This window comes from Onychostoma macrolepis, chromosome 06 (genome assembly GCF_012432095.1).
Source record: "Onychostoma macrolepis isolate SWU-2019 chromosome 06, ASM1243209v1, whole genome shotgun sequence".
Lineage (NCBI taxonomy): Eukaryota > Metazoa > Chordata > Actinopteri > Cypriniformes > Cyprinidae > Onychostoma > Onychostoma macrolepis.
The window spans coordinates 3,656,075-3,670,548 of record NC_081160.1 but is presented as its reverse complement, the minus strand read 5'-3'; the positions used below and the strand labels follow the sequence as shown (position 1 = coordinate 3,670,548).

At 37.7% G+C, this 14,474-nt stretch overlaps 1 protein-coding gene across 15 annotated transcripts in view; it reads right to left on the bottom strand.

Annotated features, from left to right (window-relative positions):
- The window catches only part of ptprfa (protein tyrosine phosphatase receptor type Fa), a 272,540-nt gene that overhangs the window by 9,796 nt on the left and 248,270 nt on the right, over window positions 1–14,474 (bottom strand). For 9 of the 15 annotated variants that reach the window (XM_058780172.1, XM_058780174.1, XM_058780176.1 and 6 more), the window contains 7 exons: window positions 13,837–13,869; window positions 13,151–13,248; window positions 6,011–6,134; window positions 5,131–5,306; window positions 3,704–3,823; window positions 1,759–1,913; window positions 1,379–1,664 (listed from right to left, as the gene is read on the bottom strand). In XM_058780172.1, the coding sequence (XP_058636155.1) occupies window positions 1,379–1,664; window positions 1,759–1,913; window positions 3,704–3,823; window positions 5,131–5,306; window positions 6,011–6,134; window positions 13,151–13,248; window positions 13,837–13,869 (992 nt within the window). Of the gene's footprint in view, window positions 1–1,378; window positions 1,665–1,758; window positions 1,914–2,692; window positions 2,769–3,703; window positions 3,824–5,130; window positions 5,307–6,010; window positions 6,135–13,150; window positions 13,249–13,836; window positions 13,870–14,474 lie in introns of those variants that run through there. The other 6 variants (XM_058780177.1, XM_058780178.1, XM_058780185.1 and 3 more) reach the window with 2 other exon arrangements.

Below are 14,474 nucleotides of genomic sequence, written 5' to 3'. Positions count from 1 at the left end.
TTAACCATTACAGATGAGAAACAAAGATATTACTAATTCAGATTCTACATAATAATTCCAGTTCCGTTAACAAAATGAGAAATGTTTTTTAATACATTGGTTCCCAATCAGTGTTATTTTAGTGTTATTTGTTTACTATTATAGTGTTTATTAATATTTGAATGAACTTTTTATGGTAACACTTTACAATAATGTTTCATTTGTTTACATTATTTAACTATATTACTGTAGTTAACAAGAACAATACTTATATAGCATTTATTAATCTTAGTTAATGTTAAGTTCATTTACTTATACACTATTAAAATCAAAACGCATGTTAACATTAGTTAATGTACTGTGAACTAACATGGACATTTTTTTTTAAAATGAAACCTGATTTTAAGTGTTACCTTTTATTTTTAGATTTTCAGGTTTCATTTTAGTAATTCTGTTATGTGCATTCATTCATTTATTCATTCAGTTTTAGTTTTTATTTATTTCCAGTTCATTTAATAATCAACATTATTACGTTTACTTGAGCTTAACTTGAAGTATTCCTTATATGAAGTGTCAATTTATCGAAATTGAGTTGTATACATCATCTGAAAACTGAATAAATAATCTTTACATTGATGTATGGTTTGTTAGGATCGGACAATATTTGGCTGAGATACAACTATTTGAAAATCTGTAATCTGAGGGTGCAAAAAAAATCAAAATATTGTAATATTGTATAACAATGCATATTACTAATCAAAAACGATGTTTTGATATACTTACAGTAGTAAATTTACAAAATATCTTCATGGAATATGATCTTTACTTAATATACTAATGATTTTTGGCATAAAAGAAAAATCTATAATTTGACCCATACAGTGTATTTTTGGCTATTGCTACAAATATACCCCAGCGACTTAAGGCTGGTTTTATGGTCCAGGGTCACATATTTCATTACCAATGACCAAAGCTGACTCTAATACCTAGTAATTTAAGTGCTTGAGCTTCAACTTATTTCAGTCATAATAATTAACATACATGAAGCACTTATAATTTAGTTTGTTATCATCTAATATTTATATTTCAGTTTATTCCAGCTGTGTTTCTATTAACAAAACAGTTTTAGTTAACAACAGTAACCCTGTTCCCAACTCCAAAAATGAGGCAAGATAAACATCTTTTGCATGTTAATCATACGTTTTAACAAGCAACAAGCATAGCTTTGTCATTTGGTTCCATAGAGCTGTACGCTAAACATCAAACATGTTCTGATTGGCTGTCATTTAGTGCCTTCATGCTATGTTTTGCTTTCAGTGAGAAGAGAAAAACTGACACAGGAACCCTGTCGCGTCGTGGCAGGTTAGGATGATGTCTGTGTGTGTTTAAACTCCTCTACCTTAAACTCCAGTTCCATGGCGGTGACGGTGTCCCCGGGCGACACCTGCGTGAGTTTCTGGATGTGCGTGTACAGGCTCCGTGCCGGGACCTCCGTGTTCCCGCAGGTGGCGGCCTCCAGCAGGGCCTCGTGGATGAAGATATACTGATCTTCCGTCTGCACCATGTAGTTCCTCTGAGCGCGCATGCAGGTCACGTGACCGTAGATATCCACCGACTTCTCGTGCTTCATCCGCTCCAGCATGGCCTCTATTACGATAAAACAGCCTGTCCGACCCACGCCGGCACTGCCATGGAAAACACAGGGCAAAACTTAGATGTAGAGTGAATTCACAGACACATGCGCATGCTAATAGATAAGTGAGCGGGATCATGCTCTACCTGCAGTGCACCACCATGGGTCCGGCATCAGGTGGGTTGCAGGCCTTGACCCTGCGAAGAAAGGCTAAAATTGGCGTGGGGTATTCGGGAACGCCGTGATCCGGCCAGGCCATGAACTGGAACTGCCGAACTTCCCGTTTCTCACTGGACCCATTCTGTTTCAACACATTCAAAGAGATACAGTCAAACCAAAATTTATTCAGACACATTCAACATTTCTCACATTATATCACAGGTTATACGCTAAAGTTTAGAAAATGGTAATACAATATGACAAGAGCTCAGAGTTAAACTGTGTCAGAACAAATTCATCTTGATAATGTCAGATAACTTTGATAGAAAGGTATGTAATGAATTACAATCGACCAAAAATTATTCAGCTGTTCACTTTATGTGCACAATTAGATAACACCAATTTAGGTCAACCATTTACCAAGCAATGCTTAATTATGTTCAGTCTGTGGTGTAAAAAGGTCGCATTAGCAATTAAAGAAAAAACATGGTCAGGTCAAAGTGTCTGAATCATTTCCCAAATTTTTATTCATTTTACTTGTAGTCCTCTGTATGAAAAATTCTTTGGTATAATATGTCACAGTTCACTTTATTTTGCCATCCTCACTTACATTTATGAACTATAGTGTCCTGATATCAAAAATTATATCTGGTGTCTGAATAATTTTTGCTTTGACTGTACAGTATGTGATGGAAAAAGGATTTGTCTTGTTAAGACAATATAAAATAATATATTTATAATAATTCAAATTATTATTTATAATACATATTAAAATTAATTACATATATAGAATTATAATATTGATCTCCCTCCACAATTTAACCACAAACTAAACTGCAAAAACAAATCAATCAGAAATCATTAAGGTTGTAACATCACAACTACGGGCTTAAGACCTTTTACAAATTTTAACTTTTAGACCTATTTAGTATTCATCTGGCCTGTTCTGATGAACAGATGACGTGGCGGTTAACCAATCAAAACACAGGTCTTCAAGCTGCAGAAACAAAAACAGCCTGTGTAATTGTAAGGGTCTGAGGAAGGGTGCAAATCTGGTCAAGAAACACTAAATTAAAATAGATTTTTAGTCCAGGAAACCTTGACTGACAGTGTAGGTGGACTTATATGGGAGAAATGCTACAAAAGCGTATAATATGACCCATGTGAACATTTACAGTACTGTACTGGTCTCTAATTTCATTCTATGTTCTCAACCAAAACAAACAAACCTTTATTTATTTATTATATATTTATATATAATATATTTATTCATTCATTTTACTTGCATCATTTGGAAGGAAATATCTATCTATCTGTCTGTCTATCTATCTATCTATCTATCTATCTATCTATCTATCTATCTATCTATCTATCTATCTATCTATCTATCTATCTATCTATCTATCTATCTATCTAAATAAAAAAAGGACAAATGTTGGAATTGCCTTGTAGTGGGCATAAACTATGCAAGTTAAATATATTGTAACATATAATAAGTTAAATATAAATGTACAGTCATTATTTAATCTACTATAAAAGCCTATACAATTGTTATAAAATACTTTTCTAATTTAAAAAAGATATATTTGAAAATGTTGCTAACTAGTATGCTAGCAGACTGTAAATTACCAAGAGGCAGTTTTGTCTCCTACTGTTAATTAAATTTGGATGTTTTTGTGGAACATTTTCCATTTTCAGCATTAATGAGTAGAGGCTTTAGTAATTTGGGTGAATGCAGTCAATACATCTGACTGTTTAAAAAATATGTGTCAAAATGAACATCTAAACCTTTTCTGGTTGTGTTGTGTAGAAGGTTTTCATTACATAATATTTTTCAACAGAATCCAATTTAAATCAAATAAATTCTGACTGCTGGTACAATCAAAAACAAAAGAAAAAACAAAATAAATGTCAGTTACGTCACACACAGACCTTATAGAGAGCGAAGGTCCTGACGCTGTAGGTGGCTAACTCCACCGTATCCAGCATGGACACTTGAATCATGCCGTAAGTCTCTGTTCCACGGCTCGGCCAGTACTGATCACACTTCACCTGCAATCACAGACACACAAACATCACACATCAGGGACCATAAGAGCACAGGAGACGGGTGAGAGGAGGCCAGCTGAAGCTGAAGCAGGCCTGCGGGTCTCGGGCAGATGGGGGCATCACGCACCACAGACCGGCCAGAAATGTGGCTGAACCTCCGGCTCTGATAACACACACGGGTCACATACTGTGAGCACACACACACACTGAGCACAGAGGGCTGTGTGAGTAATGGCCGGCAGGTCTGGGGTTGAGATGCATTAGCGTGACCCATCTGGGCTTCCGTAAACACTGCTGTCCATCCTCAACAAAGAACAGGTACAATCTGTGCACTTATTCAATCTAATTAATAAATATGGCCGATGAACCCAAATTCCCCTATTGAGGATGTTCCCGGTGTCCTGTTCTTCAAGCCTTTCATTTGAATTAAAGAAGGAAATAAAGGCAATTCCTATTGTGGAATAAATATCATCCTGTTTCTTCTCGTGATATATTTTGCACAATATATTTGTGACAATAGATCTCAGCAAGTGCAACTGTGTAATACAGTGTGTTTGTCTACAGTATATTAAAACATTTTAATGACTTTAAGCACATATTCTAGAATAAAACTTTGCAGAAGTTAAATAAATAAATACACAAACAAACAAATAAATAAAATTACATTTGTATAGTACTGATCTACAATATTGGCCACCATATCAAAAAAGTATGATAATTATTATTATAATTTTTGGTAACACTACAATAAGGTTAATAATCTATACTGTGTCTCATCAATTGATATTATACAGACAATTATAATATAATTGTGAATCGTGAGGTACATTATTCCATTAGAAGGCTTGCGTTGAATCACATTCATGTATATTGAGATTGACCATGTGGAGGAAAAACAGAATGACCATCTGGTCACACGGCAGGTGAGGGAACATGTGACGCCTCCCTCTCTCACAAACACACATGCACACACATCACTTCCTGTTCAACAGTCCTATGAGGACACTTATGCTCACTTCCTTTCCTATGTAATTCACAGACAGGGCACGTGTTTGCATGTGTCCCTGAGGCTTTTGGGATATTTTCTGACATCCTGAAATCTCTGTCATCATTTACTGTGATCTTTATAGTGATTACCATTAGTCTTTATAAATTCCAATTTTGAACTGTTCCTTTAGAATGTTTATTTAATTCCATATACATATAGATGATTTCCATGCCATCTGCATCTGCATGCTTGACATCATCAAAACATTTCTCTCTCTCTGGGGCAGGAACCAGACAACACGAGATGATGAGTGAAATCTCACCCTGCTCTTCTCCTCCAGTCTGGTCATCATGACGATAGTGCTGGTCCTCTGCTCCCACACCATCCTCCAGAAGTCACTGAACGTCTCGGGCAGAGGACCCTGAGTGGCGATGTAGGCGTTCTGCTTGCGGTAGCCATCAATGTAGTTTCCATTGATGTAGTCGCTGCCCGGTACACCTGCGGTTCAGCAGTGCAGTGTTAACACACAACGAAAGGCTGAGAACTGAGCGCTCATTGTACTGATGGCCTTGGTAAGCCCACATGGAATCTGCACACTTTTAATATTTATTTTCTAGTTATATTTTAGAATGTATACCTTGAAATTATCCAAAATATTTCATTAACAGGCATGATTTAGACTTAATGGCCTTTCACAGAATTCAGTAGTCTCAGATTCTGTGCAGAACTGGTCATTGCTGAATGACTCTTTCTTCATTTTGACATGTTAAGCTACAAACACTCCCGAGGTCAGTAAGATGCTTTTTAAAGAAATTAATACTTTTATTCAGCAAGGATGCATTAAATTGTTCAAACGTGACAGTAAAGACATTAATAATGTTACTAAATATTTCTATTTCATATAAATGCTGTTCTTTTGAACTTTCTAGAATCTTGAAAAAATGCATCATGAAACATATTCAGCAGCACAACTGTTTTCAACACTGATAATAATCAGAAATGTTTCCTGAGCAGCAAATCAGCATATTAGAATGATTTCTGAAGAATCGTGTGACACTGAAGACTGGAGTAATGATGCTGAAAATTCAGCTTTGATCACAGGAATAAATTATATTTTACCATCTATTCAAAATCTACTCAAAAAAGCATTAAAAATCTCTCTGACCTCAAACTACTATAAGTACGTGTGTTTTTGGACTCACCATCAATGGGGGTCAGCACGACTCTGGAGTGATCGTAAGCAATGACATTTGCATAGCGGTTCTTGGGCTTGTTGACCTCCAGGTTGGAGTTTTCCCAGGTGAACTGCTGGCTGGGGTCAATAGACTGCAGAACAGAAAGACAAAACATGAGAAGGTTTGTTAGAAAGCTTGACCAAAATCACTGACAAAAAAGGAAGACAATAGACACATTTAACCTTTCAAATGATCCTATTCGAATACTAAACATCACATGAGAAGGAGAAAAGGTGAATAATTGTTTCATATCATTCAAATCCTCTGCAGACTGTTTTCCAGCAGGTAACCTAAATACTCCCTCATCTGTCATTATTTGTCCAATATTTAGTCCTGCCACCAATCTTACGCCACTGGTTGAGCCAAACCACAACATATCTATTCATGAAAACCTATTTTACTCTAACGTGATTTAGTGAAACAGGATATTCAATAAGAAAAGTAGATACAGGGAAACAGTATAATTTAATGAGGGAACTGACTGGAAGCTCATATGACAGGTGACTAGAAGGAAGGGGTTTAAAAATAAGAGGGTTTGGTGACATCAGCTAAAAACTGAAGTCATTCAGAGGTGGAGCAAGTTTCATTTCATTTTGATGAAAGTTTACAAAGCCATGGAATAATGTGCACCAATGAATCATTCATAATAAGATGAGTCTGGCACAGCAGGGACTGATGCTGCAAAATCTAGCAGACGCACCACACTGTGAATCTCTACCTTGACCTGCCCACGATCACGGCCGTCGGAATCGCCGGGCGCTTTAGAGACCTGCCTAATCCAGTCCTGCTGTTACCATAGGGATGAGATAACGGGTCAGAGGCTGAGGTTCAGACGTCTGATCTTCAGTCTCCCTGCATCACATTACTGAAGCTCTGAAATGCTGCGTTCTAGCAGAACCACTAGCAGTTATAATAATAATAATTTGTTACATTTATATAGCACTTTTCTGGGTACTCGAAGCACTTTACATGGAAGGGGGGAATCTCCTCATCCACCACCAGTGTGCAGCATCCACCTGGCAGCCACATTGCACCAGAACGCCCACCACACACCAGCGTATTGGTGGAGAGGAGACAATGATGCAGCTAATCAGTGTATGGGGATGATTAGGAGGCTGTGATGGTCAGAGGGCGAATTTTACACCCCTTCTCTTTTTCGAAGAACATCCTGGGATTTTTAATGACCACAGAGAGTCAGGTCCTCGGTTTAACGTCTCATCCGAAAGACGGTGCTTTTTTTTTTTTGACAGTAAAGTGTCCCCATCACTATACTGGGGCATTAGAACCCACGCAGACTGCAGGGTGAGCACCCCCTGCTGGCCTCACTAACAACTCTTATAGCAGCAACCTAGTTTTCCAGGGGGTCTCCCATCCAGGTACTGACCAGGCTCAACCCTGCTTAGCTTCAATGGGTGACCAGTCTTGGGCTGCAGGGTGATATGGCTGCCGAGTTATAATAAATAAAACATATCAACTATACGAAACATATAATACCATTCAAAAGTTTGGGTAAGTAAGGTATTTTGGGGTGGATATAAATCTTATGTTTGCCAAGGTTGCATTTAATTGACCAAAAATACAGTAAAAACATTTTTACAGTAATATTGAGAAATATTATTACATTTTAAATTACCTGTTTTCTATGTGAATATATGATAAAATGCAATTTATTCCTTTGATGCAAAGCTGAATTTCCAGCATGATTACTCCAGTCTTCAGCGTCATATGATCCTTCAGAAATCATTCTAGTATGCTGATTTGCTGCTCAAGAAACATTTCTGATTATTAGCAATGTTGAAAACTTTTTTTCATGATTCTTAGATGAATAAAAAGTTCAAAAGAACAGCATTGATTTGAAACAGAAATCTTTTTATAACATTATAGACGTCTTTAATGTCACTTTTGATCAGTTTAATGCATCCTTGCTGAATAAAAGCATTAATTTCTTTAAAAAAAAGGCTTAATGAGCCCAATCTTTTGAACATGAGCTGAGAATGCTCTTGGAAGATGGTGGATGGTGACATGTACAGTTCATTCTAAGGGCAATGTGACATTCTTCTAGATGTATATGGAATGAAGAGCAATCAAAGGCTGATGGATTATGAAGAACCTCAGATGAATAATCAATAATCACTACACATCTGCCCTACTGCAGATGATTGTTTGTCAGCTTACTCTTTCTAACAGCACAGTGTATTTTTATTTGATTGTGTGCATTTGTTTGTGGTTATGTATGATTATGTGTTTGTGATGAGGATTGTATTGATCTCTGGCAAAGGCTGCATCAATGCATTTAAAATAAACACACACAGCCTTATGTGCTTTCTATGTTTCATATCTTAACATTGTGTGCTAACCTGACACAGTAATATTCACAACAAGCAATGTGGAAATTTGGAGGCCAAAACGCAACACAATCACAGCTAACCAGAAGACAGTGTGGCGAGTTCTGTCAGTTTGTTTGCACTTTAGATAAAACACAACTTCTATTTTCTGGACTTGCATGACACCTCTCCAGATGGCACTGATGGATTTGTCATATTATATTAATGTTTCTCTGCGTCCACCATCAGTTTTTTCTCATCCATATGTGATAGTTAATATACATGAGGAGAGGTACTTCAGACCAATGGGTTTGTGGTGTGAATATAACATAACTTTGACCTACAGCATGTTAAGTCTACTGAGCAATGAAACAGCAACCTCTGAGCAATAAAATATTAATTTGAATAGCACTTAATAGTGTCTCTCTGTCACATTATATAGTGAAATCTTCTCTCTCATCTCTGTCTACTGTATGGGTGGCTATTCCTGACATACATAAAATGTTGAGAAGGAAAACATGTCTTATTCAATGGTCTCCAGTCTCTCACACTGAAACATCACAGGTTTTAATGCAGGCACATGTATGATCTGAGGATGTGTTGTCCTCGTGTGCTGTTAGCTCTGTCCTGATCTGTGGCTGCTCTCCATTATAAAAGAAGGGTAAATATAGCAGAGTACTTTTAAAAAATGTCTCTAGACATGAAATACATTTACAAAGTTAATATTAATGAACCAACAAGCTTCACTGAGCCAGATTTAAGGTCTGTTGGACATTTTTCTTCATCTGGTAGCTCTCTGTTTTATTTAAATCTGTACTGAGTACAGTATCATCATGGCCACAGGTAATGTGGTTGTGCTGTTACTACATACTAAAACAATGTTTTTGAAAGAAGTCTCTCCTGCTCACCTAAGCTGCATTTATTCGATTAAAAGTACAGTGAAAATAATACTATTGTGAAAAAAATTATATTGCCATATATGTTCAAATGTAATTTATTCCTGTTAGCAAAGCGAAATCTTTCAGCCTCATTACATCATTCAAAAGAATAGCATTTATTTGAAACAGGAATATTTCTTAAAATCATACATGTCCTTATTGTAAGTTTTGATCAATTTAATGCATCCTTGCTGAACAAAATTATTTAAAGTAGTGTATATTAAATAAAATGCATGCTGTACTCAGTTAGGAGGACATTCCCACAGATGGCAAGCTCACACTGATCTATCTCTATCTTATTATTTACCTACAGATATATTACTTTCGCTCCATCTTTGTATGCAATTCCCTCCCCATAAGCCTGTCTTTATCTGTTTATCCTGTTAGCTTCTTTTGTATTGCTGTTTAATGTGAGACATTTGGCGTTTGATTAGATCACTGTTGCTCCCTCAGTATTTGATGTCTATATTAAGGTCTTGATTGTTTAAGTACTCAGAAGAGCTGCTCAATGTACAATAACAACTCAAGCAGGCAGCAGAGTCCCGCCCCTTCCCCTTCCCCAAACACACACACACACACACACACACACACACACGCACACGCACATGTACACACACACACACACACACACACACACACACTGAAGGATTAGCCGTCTAATAAAGCAGGTGACTCTCACACTCACTACACTCCTAATAGAGTCGTTTCCCAGCTTTAATTTCAAGCTCTGGCGATCTGGGTACTGCCTGAGATGCTTATGTGACCGCATGTGTGTGTGTCTGTATTTGTGTGGACTATCTGTAAATCCATGTGTAAGTTGTACAACTCGAATTCCAGAAATGTTGGGATGTTTTTTTAAATTTGAATAAAATGAAAACTAAAAGACTTTCAAATCACATGAGCCAATATTTTATTCACAATAGAACATAGAGAACATAACAAATGTTTAAACTGAGTCATTTTTACAATTTTAAAGTAGTCTTAAAATAGTTGGGATGGGGGCATGTTTACCATGGTGTAGCATCTCCTCTTCTTTTCAAAACAGTTTGAAGACCTCAGGGCATCGAGGTTATGAGTTTCTGGAGTTTTGGTGTTGGAATTTGGTCCCATTCTTGCCTGATATAGGTTTCCAGCTGCTGAAGAGTTTGTGGTCATCTTTGACATATATTTGATTAATGATGCACCAAATGTTATCTATAAGTGAAAGATCTAGACTGCAGGCAGGCCAATTCAGCACCCAGACTCTAATACTATGAAGGCCTGCTGTTGTAATAGCTGCAGTATGTGGTTTTGCATTGTCCTGCTGAAATACGTCTGGAACCTTTATATACCTTTCAGCATTCATAGTGCCTTCCAAAACAAGCTGCCCATACCATATGCACTTATGCACCCCCATACCATCAGAGATGCTGGCTTTTGAACTGAATTCTGATAACACGCTGGAAGGTCTCCCTCCTCTTTAACCCGGAGGACACAGCGTCCGTGATTTCCAACAAGAATGTCAAATTTGGACTAGTCTGACCATAGAACACTTTTTCACTTTGAAACAATCCATTTTAAATGAGCCTTGGCCCACAGGACACAACGGCGCTTCTGGACCATATTCACATATGGCTTCCTTTTTGCATGAGAGCTTTAGTTGGCATCTGCAGATCGCACAGCGGATTGTGTTTACTGACAGTGGTTTCTGGAAGTATTCCTGGGCACATTTAGTATTGTCAATGACAGAATTATGCCGATGAGTGATGCAGTGTCGTCTGAGGGCCCGAAGACCACGGGCATCCAACAAAGGTCTTCGGACTTATCCCTTACGCACAGAGATTTCTCCAGTTTCTCTGAATCTTTTGATGATGTTATGCACTGTAGATGATGAGATTTGCAAAGCCTTTGCAATCTGACATTGAGGAACGTTGTTTTTTAAAGTATTCCATAATCTTTTTACACACTCTTTCACAGATTGGAGAGCCTCTGCCCATCTGTACTTCTGAGAGACTCTGCCTCTCTGACATCCCTTTTATAGCAAATCATGTTACAGACCTAATGTCAATTAACTTAATTAGTTGCTAGATGTTCTCCCAGCTGAATCTTTTCAAAATTTCTTGCTTTTTCAGCCCTTTGTTGCCCCCATGCCAACTTTTTTGAGACCTGTAGCAGGCATCCAATTTGAAATGAGCTCATTTAGTGGATAAAAGTGTACAATTTCTCCATTTAAACATTTGTTATGTTCTTTATGTTCTATTATGAATAAAATATTATCTCATGTAATTTGAAAGTCTTTTAGTTTTCATTTTATTCAAATTTTAAAAAATGTCCCAACATTTCCGGAATTCGTAGTTGTAGTATTATGAAGATGCGCAAGTTGTTAGTGTCATTGCAGCACATTTGAGTAATGCAGAGCAGTACATGCTGAACATGAGATGTTGAAGAGTTCATATTCATACAATCTTTCTGAGATTGTACGGTGAACACATTTAGCTGTTTGTCTGTGATGGAGTAGTCACAGCATCAGACAGTCGGCCACAGGCCGTCCGCTGACTGTCTGAACATTTCTGCACACAAAAATATCAAGATGACTCAAGATGAGCACTTTCTATATGTTTGGCTGGCTTTATGCAACTTCTTGCAGTAGTTGGGATACATCAGTCCACCAAAAGTCATATTTTAAATAAGCACTTCTGACAACTAATCGCTGGATTTTTCAGTTAATTGTCAGTTTCTTCTGTGTTTCAGTGATCAAGTCTATTATTGTGGTTTCAGCTATTTTTAATAGATCTGCCCCTAACTAGTGGTGTTGGTAGCTTTACATGCTGTGAAGAGGCGAGGTTTTCTAAAGAGAAATCAAAAATCAAATGTCTGGTACAATTAGCAATGGAAGAACTCAGTTCACTTTCATGTCTCAGACCAAATTAAGTACTTACAGAAATAATAATGGAGTTAAAGTGGAGGAGGGATGACTGTTATTATACACTAATGTTCAAAAGTGAAAGATTTGTTTATGTTTTTGAAAGTCTCTTTTGCTCACCAAGGCTGCATTTATTTGATAAAAATACAGTAAAAATAGTAATGTTGTGTGATATTACTACAATTTCAAATAGCTGTTTTTTATGTGAATATATGTTAAAATGTAATTTATTTGTGTGATCAAAGCTGAATTTTCAGCATTATTACTCCAGTCTTCAGTGTCACATGATCCTTCAAAAATCATTCCAACATGCTGATTTCCTGCTCAAGAAACTTTTTTGATTATAATCAATATTGAAAACAGTTGTGCTGCCGAATATTTTGGTGGAAACCGTGATACATTTTCCTTTTCGGGATTCTTTGATGAACAGAAAGTTCTAAAGAACAGCATTTATTTGAAACATAAATATTTTATTACAAATGTATTCATTGTTACTTTTGATCAATTCAATGCATTCTTGCTGAATAAAAGTATTAATTTCTTACTGACACCGAACTTTTGGGTGGTTAGTGATATGATTAGCACAGTTAAATGAATGTGCTTCCCCAGAACTGCATTTTGGAGCTCTATTTATAAATGTTCAGCCATAATAAATCCACTGTCTCCTTTACTCTTTTCTTCAGTACCCTGTCCTACAATTTACATGTTCCACACATGCAGATGTAGGCCAGAACAAGCACAAGTGTTTTCCAGCTGCACAAGTTATCCATTATGGATGTGTTCTCCTCCCCCCATTGTCCTGATTTATCTTACTTGCAGACATTTGCTGATGTTTGTAGGACGTCAAGCAATTATCCCTCGGTGGCTTTAACAGAAGATAGAGAGAACAATTCTCCTCAAGGTTGTTTAGACGGACACTCTGACGTGACTAGGGAAGAGTTACCTCATATTCCTGTGAGAAGCGTAGGCCGTCGTTGGCTTTCAGCCGCTCGATGTGGTCAGCCAAAGCACAGACAGAAACTGGAGGGTGTTCCCGCATTCCTGCAGGGAGAAAGAGAGGATGAACCGATAGCAGAGCTTTCTATTGGCCTGTTTGGTTTTGGTTGGCTGAACTGAGGAACAAACACACTTTGGTTCACACAGTTTTTAGGCTTTTGGAAGATGGGCACACATGAAAACAACCCAAAGCATGAGAGAAATAGAAGGCGAAGGAGAAAGCACTAAGCTTTTAGCACCATGCTATGTGCTAAGACTAGCGGCAGTGATGTAAGCGGTGAACGGACATGCTCATTGGCTGAAATATGAACCGCTTCCGGGTCAATAGCAAGGTGGCGTGAGCTGTCCTGTACAATCAAAATGGCATGTAAATGACACCGGCATATTACACAGAAGGACTACAACCTGAGCACATGTTAAAAAAACAGATTGTTTTCCCTCCCATCCCACATCTGCTCAACTGAGGTGTCTGAGACGGACAGCCTGTGGAAAGGACGTGAGAGATGGTGAAGCTTTAACTCAGAGCAGCCAAAGTGGTGGAGGGGGTGTGGCTTTGGTCTTGATGGACAGGGAGGAGGAGCATAGAGATGAAGGTAGTGAAAGTTCACACAGGAACGCAAGAGAGAAACTAACTTGAAGTGCTGGGGCAGCTGAAGGCACTGGAACCTGCAGAGAGAAGATGAGGAGGGACTGTGATATATGTCACTTATAGAAGAGAGAGGAAGAGGAAAAGAGACAGAGTATGTGCAGAAAGAGCAAAAGAAACACCCAAGAGGAGCAGGAGACAACATGAAACCGCTTAACTTATGTAATATGACATATTTCTGAGTGAAACAAAATATTCAGTGCAAAAACACAGTTCTGTCATGAAACTCAAGATGGCGCTTTCAACTCAATCTGATATAATCACATCATTATTCTAGGGGTGTCCCCGAATAATCGACGATTCGATGCTTTGATTCGAGGAGCCTGATTCGACTACCAGTCTCACAGTCGAATATTCGCGGGGTGTTATGATCATGCCATTTTGGCTATATGGGGGTGCTCAGTGTCTGATTTCACATCAAACTACCGGTTTTCTCCCAATAAGTTATTAAATATTAACGTGCGTGAATAAATCCAATTTCCCCTATAGATTAAAGTTTCGCTTTCTAATCCGTCACCGACAGAGAAGCATTTTGGCGGCAGGGATTTAAATCTTTAACAAGACTCAAATTGACACAGGCAGCGTGGAAGACTTCATTTTTTTTTTTTCGATCAGGTAGGGTACA